This window comes from Macrobrachium nipponense, chromosome 3, assembly GCF_015104395.2.
Source record: "Macrobrachium nipponense isolate FS-2020 chromosome 3, ASM1510439v2, whole genome shotgun sequence".
Taxonomy (NCBI): domain Eukaryota; kingdom Metazoa; phylum Arthropoda; class Malacostraca; order Decapoda; family Palaemonidae; genus Macrobrachium; species Macrobrachium nipponense.
In genome coordinates this window covers 44,381,635-44,403,222 of record NC_087202.1, presented here as the reverse complement: position 1 = coordinate 44,403,222, position 21,588 = coordinate 44,381,635, and the positions used below count along the sequence as shown (strand labels likewise).

General features: G+C 35.3%; 1 protein-coding gene across 1 annotated transcript in view; it reads right to left on the bottom strand.

The window, feature by feature from the left end:
• LOC135221723 (G protein-coupled receptor kinase 1-like) overlaps positions 1-21,588 on the bottom strand; it is a 613,113-nt gene that overhangs the window by 98,676 nt on the left and 492,849 nt on the right. The window contains exon 5 of the mRNA XM_064259512.1: positions 5,568-5,642. Coding sequence (XP_064115582.1) covers positions 5,568-5,642 — 75 coding nt within the window. The remainder of the gene's footprint in view (positions 1-5,567; positions 5,643-21,588) is intronic.

The following is a 21,588-nucleotide window of genomic DNA, read 5'->3' as shown; positions in this document are numbered from 1 at the left end:
AACGTCGCTTATGACATTGTGCGTTAGTGACGAATTCATTCGCGAGACAACGATCACTCTCCCTCTATAAGTAACTGACACTTTTGCACACACAAAACTTTTCTTATCTCCCAGCGTTTCCCCCCAAAATTAAAACCTGTTTTCTCATCCTAAAATCAGATTATATCTCCTCCAACAACGTTGATAGCAATTCCAGTATTGCAACAAAACTGACATTTTTTCTTCAAAACATTTGTCAAAGGAAGGCACTTACTGCTCAATGAACGCTTATCCAAAGTCACAGAAATATACTAAGTGTAGGAGTGAAAGAAAAAGAGAGAGAGTGAAAGAAAAAGAGAGAGAGAGAGAGAGAGAGGCGGGCAGAGGACAATGCGATCTCCGCCCGAACGCGATAAAATACTCTTCATATAATCGCTGTGATGAACAGCGTCTCTGACATTTAAGTATCTCGGATTTATCATTTATCAAAAAACCTGTACAATAAAAATTCTGTTCCATACTTATAAAATGCGTTTAAAAATAAGATGCAATTTTAACTGCTTTTCGACGGAATAAAACAAATTTCTTACCCACTACAAACACGTCTAAGAAAAAGTAAAGCAACATAAAGGAACAAGAGGAAACAAATTAGATATTAGTTTCACCTCGTGAAAGATAACAAGGAATTCGTATCACGGAGTGGAGGGAAGGGTAAAAAATCATCCAACCCACTTATAGCTACGTATAACGATTGTTACCTGGCCTTATAATAATGAACTGTCTTCCACAGAATAAAACAGAACAAAGACTATAAAGATGTTACAAAGAAGATTTACTATTCCAGGTTATTAACTGGATTTGAACACCTTAACTTAGTTTTCGCTTTAAAAGACAAAGATCAGAAATAAGAGAACCTTATAGTAAGCAGGGCTTAATGGATCAATATTAAGCTATATATATATATATATATCGTATATATATATGATATATATATATATATATATATAGTCTTATATCTATCTATCTATCTATATATCTATCTATCTATATATCTATATATATATATATATATATATATATATATAGATATAGATATATCTATATATATATCTATATATATATGTATATATATATATATATCTAATATATATATATAATTATATATATATGTATATATATATATGTATATACATATATGTATATATATGTTATATATATATGTGTATATATATGTAATATATATGTGTATATATATATATATATATATATTTTATTATATATATATATTATATATGGTATATATATATATATATTATATATATATATATATATATTTATATATTTATGTATATATATATATCTATATATATTTATATATTATATCTATATATATATATATATAATATATATATATATATATATCTATATAATATATATATATCTAATAAGATCAAACAAATGACATAACTAGTTCTCAAAATGGGAAAATAATTCGGGACAAACTTCAAGCGTTATCAACGGCAATAGGGGGACTTACGAGGGATGAAGAATAAATTCCCCATAAAGTAAAATGACAAATGCAGACGACAGTGAAACGAAAGTTTGAAAAAAAAGTAAAAAGTAAAACTACTTAGGATGGATGAATTTCATTAAATACGAAATTACCATTTGGAAAAGTCCTTCTGTTGAAACCCGACAGAATAAGGTCAAATTCGAGGGTGTGTGAAATATTGAAGACGTCTGAAAAAGCAAGCCCAATGACGTGTGGAAGTTTGACTAACTTCACCATCCAGATACGAGAGGGTGGACATTTAGACTTACTGATATGGAGGAAACAGAAAGCAAAAATAAGAATGTCTTACCAAATACCAAAAGGAAACTAAACATAGCAACCAATCTCACAGTAACGGCGCTTATGAAGAAATCACACCCCTGATATTATCATTATTGTTACTATATTAATATTATTGTCATTAATAATATTGAAAAGAATACGACATGCTTGCACCTGTGGCGTTATCCGGCTTTTGCATATGGTAGAAAGAATTATCGAAGAGTTAAAGAAAATAAAAGAACTTCGGACAGCTTGCGTTTGATTTACCTGCTGCTACGAAAAACTTCTTTGTGAGGCGGAGAAACTGCAGTATAAACTAATTGACATTCAGATGCCCATTCTTTTCAATGAAGTTATCTTGAAAGAGAGTCTTCAAAGAATTATTATTTTTTTCTATCTCAGTCATCCTATCAACTGGGTGGCATTTATAGTGTGGGGTTCCGGGTTGCTTCTTGCCTCCTTAGGAGTCTACCACTTCTCTCACTATGTGCGCAGTTTCTAATACAATAGGACACTTTCATGCATGAGTCCTGGAGCTACTTCGGCAGCTAGTTTTTCCAGGTTCCTTTTCAGGGATCCTATGGTACTATTTCCACAGGTATATCCCATATCCTTCTCATATTTTCAGGTCTCACTCATTCTCATCTACTCTGGTGTCGCATGGTATTGCAACATCTATGAATGATACTTTCTTCTTGATTTAGTCATTCAGCGTCAAGTCTGGTCTATTGGCACATATCACCCTATCAGTTCTGATAACATAAACCCAGGGGATCTTTACCTGATCGTTGTCTATCACTACCTCAGGTTGGTGCTCGTACCACTTATTACTTCAAGTTTGCCGGTATTCTTGCACAGACTCAAGTGGAAGGCTTTTGCTACTGAATCATGCCTCTTTTTGTACTGTTTCTGTGCATGCGCCGGACACTCGCCTGTTATATGGTTTATGTTCTCGTCTTTCATATGGGGGAGATGTTATTTTCATCTATTGTTTTTTGGACATAAATCGTTCTTAGTGCCTAAGCTTGCGCCGCTGTTAGCATTCCTTCTGTTCATTTCTTGAGTTCTCCCCTCTCTAACCACTGCCATGTTTCATTGCAAGCCAGTTCTATAGTCCGTCTCATGTACTGTCCGTGCACTGGTTTACTGTGCCATTCCTCTGTTTTGGGTCTTCATCTACTTTTATCAGTCCTTCTTCCCATGCATTCCTTATCCACTCTCAGATATTGCCCCAGTGCTCTGCTCTATGCTTAGCTATGCTTAGTAGACCTCTCCCTCTTTCTTTTCGTGTTATGGTTAGTAGACCTCTCCCTCTTTCTTTTCGTGTTATGTATAGTCTATCTGTATTTGCTCTTGGGTGTATCGCTTTGTGTCATTGTCATGTGTTTCCTAGCTTTCTTGTCTATGCTGCGGAGTTCGGCCTTCGTCCACTCCACTACGCCCACGTTGTATCTAACTACTGGTATTGTCCATGTGTTATGGCTTTCGTCATAATTCTGCATATATTCATTCCTGATCGTATCCTTCATCTCTTGGTGTTTTATATCCTCTCCTATATTTCCCGGGTATTTATATCCTGTCTCATCTATGTGCTTGATGTTATTCCCATCTGGTAGCTTTATCCCTTCAATCCTTGTCACTTTGTCTTTTTGTATGTTGACCAAGGCCCTTTTTCTATTCCAGACTCCATCTTGATGTTCCCCGATATAATCCTTACAGTTTGGAATATGGTGCCTATTTCATTGAGGCTCTTACCATACAGCTTGATGTCGTCTATAAACATCAGATGGGTAATTCTATTGCCTCCTTTCTTGAGTTGGTTCCCAGCATCCATCTTCTGCCTTGTCATAGGAATCGTGGCTGCTACTACGAAGAGTAGTGGGGACAGTGAGTCGATTTGAAGGTTTGGTTTGTATGGTGTTTTTACGTTGCATGGAACCAGTGGTTATTCAGCAACGGGACCAACGGCTTTACGTGACTTCCGAACCACGTCGAGAGTGAACTTCTATCACCAGAAATATACATTTCTCACTCCTCAATGGAATGGCCGAGAATCGAACCCGCGACCACCGAGGTGAGAAGTATCTTTGAAGGATTCCTCTCCTAATGTTAACCCCAGCTAGTCTTATCCCAGAGCTTGTACTTACTGTATTCCTGTTGCGCATTGTATTGTTTAGGAAGCTGATGGTTTTTTCCTCTGCCCCATATATTTTCAAGCGTTCTATTGGCCATTTGTGCGGTATCATGTCGGCGGCTTTCTTGTAGTCAATTCATGCAATACTCAGGATATTTCTCTTTCTCTTACTAATCTTCATTACCATTTTGTCAATCAGGATCTGGTCCATTCTGCCCCTAAACTTCCTTCAACAGCCTTTCTGTTGGTAGGGGATGATGATACCTGTTAGTAACTTCTACATTATTGGCAGGCAGGTGATAGTTACATGCTATATTTCCCTTGTTCTTTTCTTTCTGTATCAAGGAAGATCTCCCTGTGGTCATCCACTTGGGTGCATGGTGTTTGTGATACAATGCTGGAGTTTTTTTTTTAGCCAGCAGCCATAGACTTCATCAGGACCAAAGGCTTTCCAGTTGGGCATTTATTTTAGTTGGTGTCTGACTGTTTCTGTTGTGATCTCGGCAAATCTTTATTTTATTCTCCCCCCTTTCTTCTGCCTTCGTTTACTGGAGCCATGTTGCATGTTAGTTGTGTGTGATAACGGATTGCTACATATGTTTTCCAAGACTCTTACTTGGTTCGGCTTCAGGAATTTCCTGGTGGTTGTCTTTCCCTCTTAGTTGGCTGTATAGTCTTTTTTGGTTGGTTCCGAAGAGTTACTCAAACAACACTATATAGCAGAAAATGGAACAAAAATTAATAGTATCAAGAGGAAACATTTCCAGTCGTACAACATTACCGCAAAACGACCATCAAAATCCTTTTAATTCCAACTCATTTCATAGGTTTTCAAAACACACAATTGGGACTGTTTGCACTTTTCAATTTCAGTAATATGCTCATAATTTCTGCACACTAATATGAGAGAGAGAGAGAGAGAGGAGAGAGAGAGAGAGAGAGAGAGAGAGAGAGAGAGAGAGAGAGAGATTCCCAACTCCATCATATTTCTTAATCTTGAATGAGAATGGAATTTCTCTGGGAGCGCAATCCTGAGTCAAGAAGCGTAACTATTTTTTAAAATGAAAACGACATCGAAAAGTGGGATGAAAAATACAATGGAAAAAGGCAAGATGTGTCAAAAGTAGTGAAACACTGTAGGTTCATCAGTGTAATAAAGGTTTAGGAGAATATGAAAAACATGCAGTGATGTATTCGGAGTTAATTATTTACTGACCTTGGAAACACGTAAGAAAACCTTAACATTAAGCAATATACAGCATTTTCATGCACACGCCATTAGAGAAAGTAAACCACCTGCTAAGGGAAATGACTGAATATTGACACACACAACACACACACTATATATATATATATATATATATATATATATATATATATATATATATATATATATATATATATATATCATAATCTTTGCGTATTGCAGATAAGGGAAAATTTTATGTAACCTATTGATATGTCAAGTCTTGAATGCATATACACACATAAAATAAATGCAATGTATTAAAGGTATATCCCTTGAAACTGCTTCCAGAGAGAGAGAGAGAGAGAGAGAGAGAGAGAGAGAGAGAGAGAGAGAGAGAGAGTTGTATGGAACAAACATCGAAAGAAACTCACCTCGAATAAATCCGTTGGCACCTCGTTTTTCGTCAGGTGCTTTTGTACGAAGGCTACAGATTCCTTGTTGTAGGCCTGCAAGAAAGAGAAAGGGAAGGTTACTCAGTGTAGATAACTGATTCAAAATGCTCCAACAAATAAATTCTGCAATTTATCTCCTACAAATTCAGCGTCAGAATTTCTTGTCTAAATTGCACAATAGAATCTACAGAAACATACTCAAATTACTTTCCCCAGGTAGTTCCACGTTGGCCGATTGCATTTCATGTTCGGCTACCAATCCCATGGTCCGAAGTGCGATTCTTGGCTCGGCCAACGCGGAACCAGAGAAATTCATTTCTGGTGATAGAAATTAATTTCTCGATACAATGCGGTTCGGATCCCACAATAAGCTGTAGGTCCCGTTGCTAGGTAACCAATTGGTTAACAGTCACGTAAAAATATCTAATCCTTCGGGCCAGCCCTAGGAGAGCTGTTAATCAGCTCAGTGGTCTGGTAAAACTAAGATATACTTAACTTTTTAACTTTCTCCAGGTAATCTCATTTTCCGACTCATTTATATAATTATTGAACACATTATACACAAATATATATACCGAAATATATTTAGATATATACACGTACATGCATTTATACATATTCGTGTGGATACGTCCTTCTCACGTGCGGTAGTGAGTGTGATCGCATTTAACATAGCTTATTTACATTACCTTAGTTACAGCTAAAATTAACGATACTTAAATATTGCTAAAATACTCCGTAGAGTTTAACAAGATTTCCCGCTCTGCGATCAGTAAATACTGAGTGTACACGATCAACTGGCCATATCTTGATAACCTTATCAATATCGCTAATAATATTAGCCTATTATTTGAATCTAATTTTAGATTATAAATTACCATTCACAACTCAGAGAAAAAAAACAAAAGTTGGCTGACTTGAATACAATAATAAAGAGAGAGAGAGAGAGAGAGAGAGAGAGAGAGAGAGAGAGAGAGAGAGAGAGAGAGAGAGAGAGAGAGAGTTTACGTATAGTTATAAGATCATTGTTTATTTTTTGTTAATTGATTATCTTTACGATCAATACCATAATTTAGGATATGTCATATTCTACAAACGCCGTCGTATCTGGAGTGTTCCCTCAATGCTTCAAGCGTCTATGGGTAGAAAAGTTATTGTCTGGAAAAGCAGGCAATGGTTAACAAGAGCAGAAGTTACCGAAGGTCAGCATATCGTGTGCGTGGCGGAATTCCCTCGTGCATTTGTGTTGAAATTTTTCCATCAACAACTCTTAAAAAGTCACTTGAGTTTTTCATAACTACTTTTTAATGACCCTATGTTTCAATAAATGTTCCATTATTTCCCCTAAGAGGTCAAACTGACGTATTTCATTACGGTGAATAATAAAATGGAGGAAAAAGTATATTTCCTAAAACATGTGCGTCAACAGTCAGAGAAGTTATAACCACTTCCTTTAAAAATAAATAAATAAGAAACGCTTACTGTAGGCCCCATAAGAAAACTCAAAATGATTTTAAAGCAGCAAACCCATTGATAGGCTGTAACACGATCCGAGTTCCAACAAACAAAGTCGCCCCGAAGCGACGAAACGGCAGCGACAGCATTGGCATTCGCTGGTTCTCACATCAAATAAATTCGGGAATAAAAATAACTCAACAAGTGATGAGTCATCACCGACCGCTCAACAGGTGACACCAGTGTACTCGACAGGTGCACCTTACTCTCCTTCAGGGCTCAACAGGTCATCGTCCTCGCCTACATCAATCATTTCGGATTACACCAAAACGTGGGACTACGAGCCCCGCGCCCTCCATATAAAAATGGCAATATTATATTAAGGTGATTCAAACACGGAATATAATGGTTTTCTAACCATTTTTCTTCTCACACCGAAATGGTTACGTTTTCACCTACTTTAGAGGATGTAATAAAGTTCTGAGCCTTTCACAAAGTTTATCTGTGTGTGCTTTTTTGTAAGTAATGGTAATTCAATATTACCTAAAAAAAAAGACTGGACTCAAGGTTAAATAACTTTGTATAAACTTACAGTAAATAGGTATATTAATAAGTATACTACTACTACTACTACAACTACTACCACTACTACTACTACGGCTTACCCAAAACAGTGCATTTAATTTACTGTGAATTTATATTTCCCCATATCTTACTATATATATATATATATATATATATATATATATATATATATATGTATGTATGTATATATATATATATATTCTATATATATATATATATATATATATACAAACATACTTACATACATAACATTCAGGTACATCAATTATGCATTTTTTATGATTGTTAATTCTACTCTTAGTGCGACCATATGCGGAATTTTGTTCGAAATTTAATAAGCTGTAAATGATAAAATAAATATTTTAATTCAATGTTTTCTAGTGGGGACTTGAATATTTACTTTTACCTGGATTAACTTTTCTTGGAATTCTATTTTTCATACTTCCGGCAGTTTCTTTAACTTAGATCTCTTCAGTATCTGACCATCGTGCAAATTCTATCATAAACCATCCGTATGCATGTGTATATATTTATGCCAATTATGTGAAAAGGCTAATGTGGACCTTTCTGAGCAATAACGGCCGTAACATCACACGAAACTGAGACTGGTTTGCTGTTATCCTTAGAACAATAAGTAAAGGGATTTGCATCTATCCAGCTGCGTTCCTTCTCGCATCGAAATTTTTCCTTATTTATTCAATATTCCAATTTACAGGAATCTTAAATGGCAGACAAGAAAAAAGTACACAATAACTAACTACATGGCCGCGTTCCAAGGTCCAACTACTAGCGCTTGTTCTTTCTGTCACCAACTCCCTTTTTTTTTTTATTACTCTATCAAAAGTTTGCATTATTCACAACAATTCTTAGCTGCGACTGTACTTACTCAAATTTTGTCAGAAGAATGAAGTGATATTTTCGCTGTCATCCACATTCTTTAGAAAATTCCCTCTTTCGTTTCTCTTCTATTACATTTCTCACTTTATATTTATTCTGCGAATGTAAGCATGCTATAAAAAATATAAATAACAATGTACGTATATGAGACTGTCGTCAGCCGACTGTCTACGAGTAATAAATTTCATGTTCAGAGTTGCCATGTAAGCTGATCCAGGATTAGACTAGTCCCTATGCTCAGCCCACGGTAACCTCATCCTTTCCAACTGACAAGGGTCTGTGGCCAGGCGCGTGGGTCTCAAGCTGGATTTTCCATAGACTTTCATCCTTACCCTAGGGTTTTGGTGGTGGAAGTTACACCGAATTATATATGGATAAACACTGCGGTTTATAAACGTATATTCACAAAAGCACAAACACAAATTCTTTATAAGGCTGGTCTTAAGATCAGCTAATTTCAGCAAAGTTGGGTTTGGTCAGAACTTGAATCGAAAACCGACAACAAATGCTTGATACCGGAGGCAAGAAACCACCATGACCAACTGAAGAGGTAGCACATGGCTGGAAATAGAATCCATCAAATTCCTCGCTATAAAATGGAAGGATAAATACTGGAGCCGCCTAACAACTGGGGCAACCTACTTAATGGTAAAAAGGCGGAATGATGCACACATGAACTGAAAGAGGGATTATAAGCATATGTACTTTTCACACATACATACACATATCTATAGATATACATATATATAATATATGCACAAACACACACACACACACACACACACACACACACACATATATATATATATATATATATATATATATATATATATATGTGTGTGTGTGTGTGTGTGTGTGTGTGTGTGTGTGTGTGTGTGTGTGTGTGTGTGTGTGTGTATTCTTGACATTCCTACAATAACTCCGGTGACTATAATTTCCGAGCCCATCGTGACAAGAATCATGATCCCAAATGTCTCCCAGCGCGAGTAGTCAAGCAAGCATCCCTGGTTCCTGTGGCGAACGCTGCATTTTTCGGACCCACTTCCTCTTAAACTTATGGGAACTAAAAACCGAAAAAAATAAAAATAAAAAAGGATAAAGTAAGTTCCTCGCCCAACTTCGCCTCGACTTCATGACCCACATCTCTCTCTCTCTCTCTCTCTCTCTCTCTCTCTCTCTCTCTCTCTCTCTCTCTCTCTCTCTCTCCCCAAAGGCGTTAGGGTCCAAATGAAATTGTATTTAACAAGAAAATAGGAGTCATATTTCTATGCATTGTAGTTTGCCTTTCTTATAAATCAAATTAGAAAACCATACGACTTCACATAAAATATACAATAAGCAAATACTGAAAAAACTCTAAAATAACTTTTCTTTTCATTAAAGGACGAAAATATATCATATATTTGTCCTCATTTGATGGATAATGAAATTATAATGAAAAGTAAACCTTACTTAGTACTTTCCCAATATTATCGGTAAATTATGACGACCTCATCCAGGAGGGCATTAAAAAAGCACACACCAAAATAGTTAACGATTCGTTGTCTCAGAAATGTTCAAACGGATTCCACGTTTCAAAGCAACTTGATTACTTCAATTCATGAACTTTGGAGTTGTCCAAAATCCGTAAAAAATCTAATCCATATATATGTTCTAAATATTCCCCATAAACCTTATCTATTCTTATTTTGGACGTCAACGACTTTCCCTTTAATGAAATGCTTGAGAATATCCTCCTTTCAGAATGTTTTCGCATCTTCATTTGGGAGTCGTTCCCCCATCTTGTTTGTTTCATAAAAGATCGAACATTTTCTAAATTCATCACACTTCATATCGTTCTGTTATCTTCCTTTAATTTTACATTTTTCGTAGATATTTATGCTACTTTCTTACTCAAGAGATGTTCACGAACCTTTCATAGTTCACAATTTTTGATGCGCCTCCCTTCAATGAGAACCATTCGTGTCATCTTATTTTTGAGGGGATTTTCAAGGAAATTCATCACTGGAACATGGAAGAGATTTGTCACCTTGCTCACGCAACTTTCTCACTAGAAAATATATGCACATCCTTGTTGTTTCAGAAATGCACCTTAACGTTCGTATTTCAGAAATTAAGCAATGCAAAACAACAGAAAAACATTAATAATAACAATAATAATAATGGGCACAGTTTTCCGTGTCGAAAATGAAGACAGTGGTTGCAGGTCCACAATAATATAGCATGTGAATATATGGTCTTTAATGGATATTGAAAGCTTTCGAACCTTGTACTAGATGAACCTAGAATAAGGTTTGAAAGCTTTTGATATCCATTAAAGACCATATACTCACATGCTATATTATTGTGGACCTGCAACCAATAATAATAATAATAATAATAATAATAATAATAATAATAATAATAATAATAATAATAAAAATTATCATTATTATTATTCAAACAGAGTCAAAGATATCTATGTCAAGAGCCAGGCAAGGCAACCAGTATAAGCTTAACCTCGTACAGGTCATCAACCACCCTATAAGTATAATCCATAATTTATGTCAACACAGTATGATATAATGATGCTTACTTAGGATCATCTATTATCGAAATATCTCTCTCTCTCTCTCTCTCTCTCTCTCTCTCTCTCTCTCTCTCTCTCTCTCTCTCTCTCTCTCTCTCTCCTTCTCAAAGCCATAAGAATGCCACCACACTTCAAAAGGCTACAATTTGAAACTTTGAAACAAGGTCCAAAAACAGCTGCAATAATCAATACACTATTGGCTGGCTTCCAAACGGTATCCAGTCGAAAACCTCTTATTTTAAATACATTATGTGTGTGTACGTACCACACACACACACAACACACACACACAACACCCACACACACACACACACCCCACTCATATATATATATAATTATATGATATTATATATATATAAAAACCACACACACACACACACACACATATATATTATAAATATATATATATATATATATATATATATATACATATATAATATATTATTAGTATCTATATATATTATTATATATATATTTTTGTGTGTGTGTGTGTGTGTGTGTTTATTGGGGTCCGCGCGGAACCACATACCGTTCATCTTACAAGGCCGGCTGATCTCACAACAAGCATCTCTGCGCGCCAAACGTGCGTATACGCGTATACAAGAGACGCAGCATACGTCACGCATCTCTTGTACATATGTTATCATTCATATTGATGCTATGTTAAGTGTATCATTATTGCCGCATGCATTATGATGTCAGCATTTCAATTATAAGTATCATAACTTCATTCGTGTCTTGTACATTCGATTTATATACACCTTTCCATCCTTCAACAAACACAGTCGAATGTTTGAACTGTCTGTCTCTCTATTGTCTGAATAAATCAGTAAGTTTCTGGACGCAGCTTCTTACGTCTTCGCTACAATATTTTAATATATATATATATAATATATATATATATATATTATATATATATATATATATATATTATATATATATATATATATGGTATATAGCATGTACCAAAAAAAATTTCCACCGGACTTCAGTTACCTAATTCCCAGCTCAAATCAACGGAGGTACAATGGATCTAAGCGATCAACGTTTTTTCTCACCAGGATTCCGTACCAGGAATTTCATACTCTTGGAGCAAAAGGAGAGAGAAAGAGAGAATATTCAGTGTAGTATTTAGAAATTGCTTGTCCAGATAATAGGTTGCAGAGAGCTCTATAGATTTTGGTATTCGGGCCCATTAAACTGTTCAGTCAGTGTCAGCCGTCATTAACAGGATCGCAGAAAAAACGATATTCCCATCGACAGAATCATTTGATTTTGAATCTGATTATTTCGTTCTAATAATATCTGTTTCAAGTAGTACATCCATAACCGGTATCAGATGTTCATTAAAATGAAAACATATATGATTATTTACTTTCACCTCACAAATGTCCCTTTCGCTGACAATTATAAATGTTTGAGTTTTGGCTCCCAATCGAAGGACACCATTCTTACCAAACAGTGGCGGAAACATAAGAGAATCCTGAACCCAACTGTCCTTAAAATGGAAAAGCCTCTTTGCTATTCCTGTTGAGAAATAAACCTAATTGACAAACTAGCAAGTCTCTTATCAAGTCAGACCAAAATGTCAACAATAAGCGGAGCAATAAGGTGGATTTGACAATCAGTGTTTTATAAATGAGGCTTTCAAAATACGAAGGGTCCATCGGTGCAAAGGGTCATTATTTAAAAACCTGCCAAAAGCTCCAGAATTTATTAAAGTTTGAGACTGCAATGAGAAAAATGAAAATTCGAATGCTAACATGGTCGAAAATCGTATCTAGTAACATGCACGTTTTGCTTTGTGAGATGCCAAGAATGTGCCTTCGTATGATAAATTTTGCCGAGTGTGAAATGAACAATATAAAGGGTCTATCTTAACCAGCTGGGCGGCTCAGCCAATCAGCGCTCAGAACAAGTATGAGTCAGCCAATCAGCGAATGTTTGCTCATGACGCCATGCCAATCATCGAACTTGGTGATAATGTTACTATTACTACTTTAAAAAATATAAGGAAGTTTTATGGTTCCTCAAGGAAAGGTAAGGGATAAAAAAAATGTAAGGTTTAATACGCCAGATAAACATGATACCACCTCTGATAGTGATGACATTGGCTTACTCCCGCCAAAGCAAGGATCGCTGACACAAAATGATATTCGTAGCATTTTATGGTATGATGGTGATTCTGATTCGGATGTAGTTATTACGGACTCAGAAGAAGAGAATGCCGATGATCCTAGTGCTGTGATTTTGAATGAGGATATTGAGTATAGGCCTATGAATGACGACAGCAATGGTAGTGAAGGACATCTGGTGGAGGAAAGTGGCGCGCCTCTTGACAGTACTTTAGTGCAAAGTAAAAAAAAACTGATGATTCGATGGAGGAGGAAAGTTTTGTTAGTGTTAGTAATGTGGTGGAGGAGAGGACTGTTAATATTAATATTTCTATATTTTCCATTATTCATTATATTATGAATTGAAAATATAATCTCAGATAAAAACATTATACACTGAAATTAACACACTACAGATACACTTACACGCTCCATTACCGTACATGCGTTGACAAAAATATTCACAGCACAGTTATTTTTACATACAATGCTCAAACATATTTTTGGAAAGCTGAAACATTGCCAAACAGCATGCAAAAAATGTTTTGAGAAATCTATATTGGTTCAAGATATATAAAAGAAAAAGATAACGAAAAAACCGTAAAATTAACAATTAAAATAAAGCAATCGCCGTTTGTGCTTTCAAAATACGCTCAATTTTAATTTCAAGGGTATCATCGTGAATAACTTTCCTCTCCTTTCCAAATAAAGGTTTTTTTTAATATTACCGATGCTTTTCATTTAGGAAAATATCTTATAAAGAAAAAAATGTAGTTACCAATGTCGCTATCGGAAAAAAATCACTTTCAATTAACTCGTAATATCATAATATATTTCGTTTAATTATTTCCAACCACAAAAATAAATAAATAAAAAATAAAAATGCATAGCCCCAAAAAGTATATAGACTTTCCTTCATAATGCAGCAATACTCACGAAAATATCGTAAAAAATGACTGAGATGCCGCTGTTTGATGATAGTTTGCGCCTCCACTTTGGTAGGGTGGTATACCTAGTTATTTTTGAGAAATTTTACTAATATTGGCTTTCATTATAGTTTACATGGAAAGGATTATTGTTAAATAGCAAGAAGGTTTCTGGTTATGTAATAACTTCATCATAATATATATATATATATCTATATATATATATATATATATATATATATATATATACACGCTTAAAAAATCACTGTAGATGCACGTGACTTCATAAATAAGCGAATACCACAGGAAAATAATAGTCAGAAATCCAAGCGCTTTCGTCTTTACTCAGACATCGTCAAGGAGTTACATCCTTGACGATGTCTGAGTAAAGACGAAAGCGCTTTGGATTTCTGTCTATTATTTTCCTGTGGTATTCGCTATATATATATATATACATAAAAGGCTGACAGTGAGATAGAGAGAGGAAAGGCTAAACCATAATAATTCATGTAAACATTTCTATGAAGGCCACACATTTTATTTTCTGTGACTTTCTTTACCTTCTACGAACGTAGATAACGATACAGAGATTTATAAGAGACGCAGCAACACATACAAAGTTCATGTTGGCATGCTATTGCCAATGGATCGATCTAATAAATAAATTTAAATGAACCAGGTTTGTTATACTTTAAAAACTATAAATAACACGACCACTATCATCTGATTATACATACATATATATATATATATATATATATATATATATATATATATATATACGTGTGTGTGTGTGTGTGTTTGAGAGAGAGAGAGAGAGAGAGAGAGAGAGAGAGAGAGAGAGAGAGAGAGAGAGAGGGGGGGGGGGGGGGGGCAGCAGCAACCGCTGTAAAAATAGTTACGTAACGTGTGATTCCATCAAAGCCTCTACAAAGCAACGCCAGTGCGAAGAAATACACATTCCAGCATTACTGTTTACTTTCGCAAACAAACAGACAACATATTATTGTCAGCACGGGACGAAGCTTTATAGACGCCCGATATCAAATGAACGAAAAAAAAACTGAAAATATCTATGAACCAGCTGTCTCAAAGCCCACCGGGAAATTCAAAAGGTCACTGGTTCCATTAATAAAACAATTGGTAATAAAATCACTGATATTCAGTTATTTATTGCAAAACCTCCCGGGAAACATTATACACTTCAGGTGTGGTCGAAAATGTTTGGTATATAAATATAAATGACTATAAATACGATTTTCGCTTTAGCCTTGCCAGTCAGTCGCAGGCTTCTGTCGTGGATATATAAATCGCAATGAGAGAGAGAGAGAGAGAGAGAGAGAGAGAGAGAGAGAGAGAGAGAGAGAGAGAGAGCCTCCTTGCGCTGGTTTAGCCTAGAGTAAAATACGAAATGAAGTCCGGAATACTTGCCTCTCTTCCAAAGGATACTGAGGAGAACAGAGAAAAGGGAATCGGTTGGCGAAGAGGGCAAAGGGGAAAGATCGAGGAATGGGAGGGGAACAGGAAGGATAAGAAAGAGGAGAAAGGTGAGGCACAGGTCGGAGGACCAGGAGTAAAATGCTCGAAAAAAAAAGAAATGGACCCGTGAGTTGTAAATGCAACATTCCACCAAAACGGAAATTCTTTGGAGAGGAAAATACTGACAGGATGGAGGAGGGAAGGAGACCCTACGGCTTACACGGCTCGAGAGAGAGAGAGAGAGAGAGAGAGAGAGAGAGAGAGAGAGAGAGAGAGAGAGGTTCCTCTATATTCTTCTCTTCTTTCTTTGCTTATGTGTAACAGGTCTGATCATCTGCACCGAAAATACCCTAGGTGCCTTTAATCGCCACTGCTAAAGAATTCATATGGCGAAGTTCTGGCAATTGCATCGTCTTCGGACACATCATGAGATATGGTTTCTGATATACTGGCCCTCCCTGACGATACAGCACACGCTACCTATCTCTATTAATATTAGACTTTCTGAATCATGCGACATACTCCTTGACAGGTTCACAAAACACCAGAAAATGACTCGACTAACTTCGGAAAATGACCGTAAAGGGTCCCAAGCAAGCATTATACAGAAGCATGAGACATCATCCTGTTCATTTTGATATGTTTTAAGAGACTAAAATTTCAAAGTAGATTGCATTGTTTTACACCAACAAAAGTAACGCCACTAATCTACAGTTTCACCTCTTCGATTTAAGACAACAGGACAAGCTGTTACGTTTATGTTGGAGAACATTTAGCAATAATTCACTCCAACTTTCTCTAAGCGAAATATTATTACCTGAGCCAGAAGCTACATTTTTTTTTTATATCAGTTACTAACATCTTAACCAATTTGGATAAACAACACAGCAGACAGTGTAAACTGCAAAGATAAGAACTTGAACAGCACACTATTTAACACCGGCGTGAAAAATATTGGTAAAAAACGATCTTTATTAATTTTCTCATACTTCATGAAAATATCATTTCGTCACCTTCCTCTGTGTATACTGAAACAAAGTGAACATCAGTGATAACCAGAATATACAATAAGCTTTCTATATCGTAAATAAAAAGGGAAGAGAATGAGTATTATTTAAACCCAAGTTCAACATAAAAAAAAAAAAAAAAAAAAAAAAAAAAAAAAAAAAAAAAAAAAAAAAAAAAAAAAAAAAAAAAAAAAAAAAAAAAAAATCCTGTGATGCTGAGAAGCAATTTTGAGTTTCAAAATGTCTCGTTTCTCATAAATTTACCTTTAACCGCGAATCCCTTTTCCTCCCACTGAGAATTCATTGAATATCATTCACAAACCGCCGAAGATTCATGGCCTGGTGGAAAGCAAGAAGAAAGCAAGAAGTACACAAATGAATTTCCAGCAACAATTACGACGTTGCCAACTAAGAGAACGAAATACGCTAAACTGGTATTTACCTTACTTACAAATTTGTACATGTTTTCATTTCCCCACACATTTTAAATGCCCCAATTATTGCAGGTATATAGAATTAACTTGCAGCTAAAATTAGAAAAGATGGAAAACATCAAAATGTAAAGGTTCTCGCGGCTTTTCGTAAGCTCATTACGTCTTATTTGGGGATGTTATTCCAATTCTCTTGCCTTCATTAACAAGAATAATACAGTACTGAATATCATACGCTATTTTATTTTATTCCACTCTAAAACACTTTACAGGCATCATCACAGGGGAGAGAGAGAGAGAGAGAGAGAGAGAGAGAGAGAGAGAGAGAGAGCTTATCTAATGTGAGATACTTTGGGCATATCAATGAGATATCTGAAATCCGACAGCATGGTAACATAGTGATACTTTATAGACCAAACATATCATATAAAAAAGCGGGGTGGGCGGAGGTTCGGGCCTCATGCTTTAAAAAAAGTTGGGGGAAGGGAGAGGGGGAAAAATATGGAAGATCGACCCCATCCTGGAGGAAGTGAAAAGACCCGGCTGTTGGCAGGTAGAAGATCATCGTCTATCAGGGAAAACACGCTCTTAAACACGCTAGGCTTAGTCACATCTCACTGGTATCTCATAATCAGCATCTCCTTATTTCTCCAGTTTTCGCCGTTCATAGTGCACTGGTCTAATACCATCTCCAGCATTTTTCGCTCCATATACCTGTCATGTCTTTGATCTTCACCTTTCAAAACCAACTTCAATCATCTCGAATACCCGGGATTACATCAACCCTCAATGTCTCTGCTATTTATAGATTTTTTATTTAGATTACTTCATCTGTTCTATAATCAACCTTTGTTTAAATAAAAGACATTTCTGTGCATCTACTGGAAAACAAGTACCTAAGTCAATCTTGCTTCTTTCCCTTTCACACTCTCCAAGAAAAACCAACATAACTAACAATCATCCCATCTGACACAAAAAAAATAAATTTTTGTAGTGTCACAAATTTACCAAATTTCTAACAAACCCATTCTCTCTTATTCAGCATATATTTTTAGCCTTTATCCCCATCCTTTACAAAAAACAGGGGTCTATAATACAATTTGCTCTGTATCCGCCCTTAAAAATAATTTACAGTTACGCTTCGTATAAATAATGAAAGTCGCTTTTGTGTAATAACATTTTCCTATAGTACCCATTATCTTTCAAGTCTACCGTATTAAGTTCTCCTCCAGCCTTTGCCATCAGACTTATGATAGCTTTGTGTTCTCTCCTTGAAACACTTCCTTTGATAGTCTGCTGTTTACTAATACTTCCTGACACAGCTGTCTCTTCCTCAACGTTTCTCTGGTTTTGACACCTAACTCAATTATTAGAGGGAGCTTTTGCCATCGTCCTTGCTGGCCGCGCCTTCCCATTCTTCCTTATATATCTATCATGATGGATAAAACCCTCGAGGTCTCTTATACCCATATCAGAAATCGTGTCATCAAGGCAAGAGGGGAATGGGGGAACTGTATGAAGCAGTGAACTGCTAGTTCAGAGACAAAGACATAAATAATTTCATTTCTTTACATTCAATGAATTCAACTGAAGGGCAAGGGTATTGCTGTAACCCCCAGAGCAAGCCCTGCACTGGATGACTTGGAAATGCAGAGAATGTCTCCTTAAGGAGATAGCAAGAAGACAAAAAAAAAAAAAAAAAAAAAAAAAAAAAAAAAAAAAACTACTGAGAAGCTGAAAAGATATATTCCTATATTCCTAAATATTTACTCCCAGAAGAGTAAATACAGCCTTCAAAAAGAGTAAAATTCTACATTAAAAATATCTTTAAAACGGAGATAGAAACCCTAACTAGGTGACACTTTTTTTAAGAGCAAAAACTGAAATAATTAATAAATAAATCTAGGTCAATAAACACTGGTATCAAATCCCTTTACCCTTTTATAGAAAACGGCGTACCTGTGCATCGAAACATCAAGTTATAAATATGACTATTATTACTCAAAATATGAAAACAATCGCACTCAATCACCCTATAGGTTACTTCCATCCAAATCACATATCCATGCTATATTAATGAATACAATTCTCGCACTACTGGCGAAGACTTTTTGTATTTGGATATCAAGGCAAAGTCTAGTTAGTAGGGGAAAAAATTGTAGTGGATATGGAGGGGAAAGGCCTTGTGGAAGGGGGTTGGAGAGGGCCACACACATGGTTGATGCACACTGGAGCAAACTTAACGTTTACGTTAAAACCATAATTTTAAAATGCTGCTAATGATGTTGACATTTGTGAACACCCGGTGGAAACGCACATTTTACCCAGCTTTTATTATTTTTTTCTTTATCTTATCCAAATGGGGCAACGGTCATATATTCGGGGAAACCATTCTGGAGATAATCTATTTCCAAAGCTCTATAATGAATGTAAACTGATGGGTCTGATGAGCAGGATTATTCCGTCACCTGAGGCTCACTAATGAGAAGCAATTACGAATTAAATTTTGCAGAATTTAAAATCGAGAGGGGAATAATAAATCCTGTTTACGTTACGGTGCTGTCTTCAATGAACGTATGCGGACAGGTTGACATAGAGTCATGCACACACCAACCCTGATGTAGACAGCTTATATGTCCGCAGACACGCACGTACAAACACCAATTTTATATGTTATGTATGTATGTATGTATGTATGTATGTATGTATGTGTGTATTATATATATATATATATATATATTTATATCTATATATAGAGTATATATAGTATATATATATATATATATATATATGGAGGAGAGAGAGAGAGAGAGAGAGAGAGAGAGAGAGAGAGAGAGAGAGAGAGAGAGAGAGAGCCAACATAACTACACTTTCTGAAAGCCAAACAAAATCTTGTGATATTCCTTCTGAAAGCAGGGAGTTTAAAAGTGCCAGCATAAAGCAGGTCACACAATCGAAGAGAGACAGCCAATGCACAAAGGCTCAGAAATAAGGCCATTGTGTGAAAACTCACAACAGTGCTTCAAATAACCATAGTCATAATATTAATACTAAAAAATCTGATTTTGGAGACAGCTGCGTCCCATGAAAAAAAAGTTTTAGAAAAGTTTTGCAAATTATACAAATTGTAAGAATATCAGTCTATTCACGAGGGGAAAAATGCAACGCAAGCCAACCAAAACCGGGCTGGTTTTTTATTCGTTTTGAAATTCTGTTTTTTGGTATGTTTATAATAAAAGCGTCATCCATTGCAGACATGCCACGGAATGCCGTCTGTCCAGATATCTATTTTCAAATATATGCACATTTATATAGGTGTATTTAGAGTAGTTCTTTGCGAAAAATACATATGAATGTTAGGGAAACTTTTTACATAGACAACTAAGGAATAAATTAGTTTTACGTAACAGATATAGATTTATGATGTAACGAGATCTTTCAAAAACTCTTAAAGGAGAATGGGAGAAGAAGAGAAAAAATGTATAAAACACAGACACAAAAACGAATGACTATAGTTGTATGGTGATGTAGTTAAAAACATGTAATTTATTTTTCAAGTCTTCGGGTATTACGGCTAGTCATTCTAGACATACTTTCTTCCCACACACATACACACACACACACATATATATACAGATATACATACATACATATATATATATATATATATATATATATATATATGTATGTATATAAAATGTGTCTGTATGTGTATACAAACACAAAACACACGCACCTATATATATATATATATATATATATATATATATATATATATATATATATATAGAGAGAGAGAGAGAGAGAGAGAGACGAGAGAGAGAGAGAGAGAGAGAGAGAGAGAGAGAGAGAGATAATACATGCTGTGTAGGGATATATCATTCGAACGCATGTACGTTTAAATTTCTGTATAAACGAGTATTTAAAAATTTAAAAGGGAGAAGGAAAACAAACAGATCTCTTTCCTATCAACCTCCATAGCATTAAGATCTCAATTACCATTTTACTCATAGAATTACCTTTCTCACTTTACCTTTACAACACACGTCGTGTGTGTGTGTGTGTGTGTATGTGTGTGTGTGTGAGAGAGAGAGAGAGAAAGAAACATTATACTTATCCATATATGATATTTTGAAAAGCAAAGCTTGTGTAAAAAATCAATAATATATAAAACACATTTAAATGACTTCTACATTATACGTACTCGTACAACAAAAAAATACACACATGATCTCTCTCTCTCTCTCTCTCTCTCGCTATATATATATATATATATATATATATATATATATATATATATATATATATATATATATATATATATATATATATATATTATTTATTTTTTTTTTCAAAACACACAAGTGCGTGTGAATAATTAATTTTAATAGCTAAATAAAGGATGGAGAGGAACCATGTAACTGCTAAAAGCAATGTAACTAATCTCTCTCTCGCTCTCTCTCTCTCTGCTCTCGCTCTCTCTCTCTCTCTCTCTCTCTCTCCTCTCTATATATATCTACTATATATATATATATAT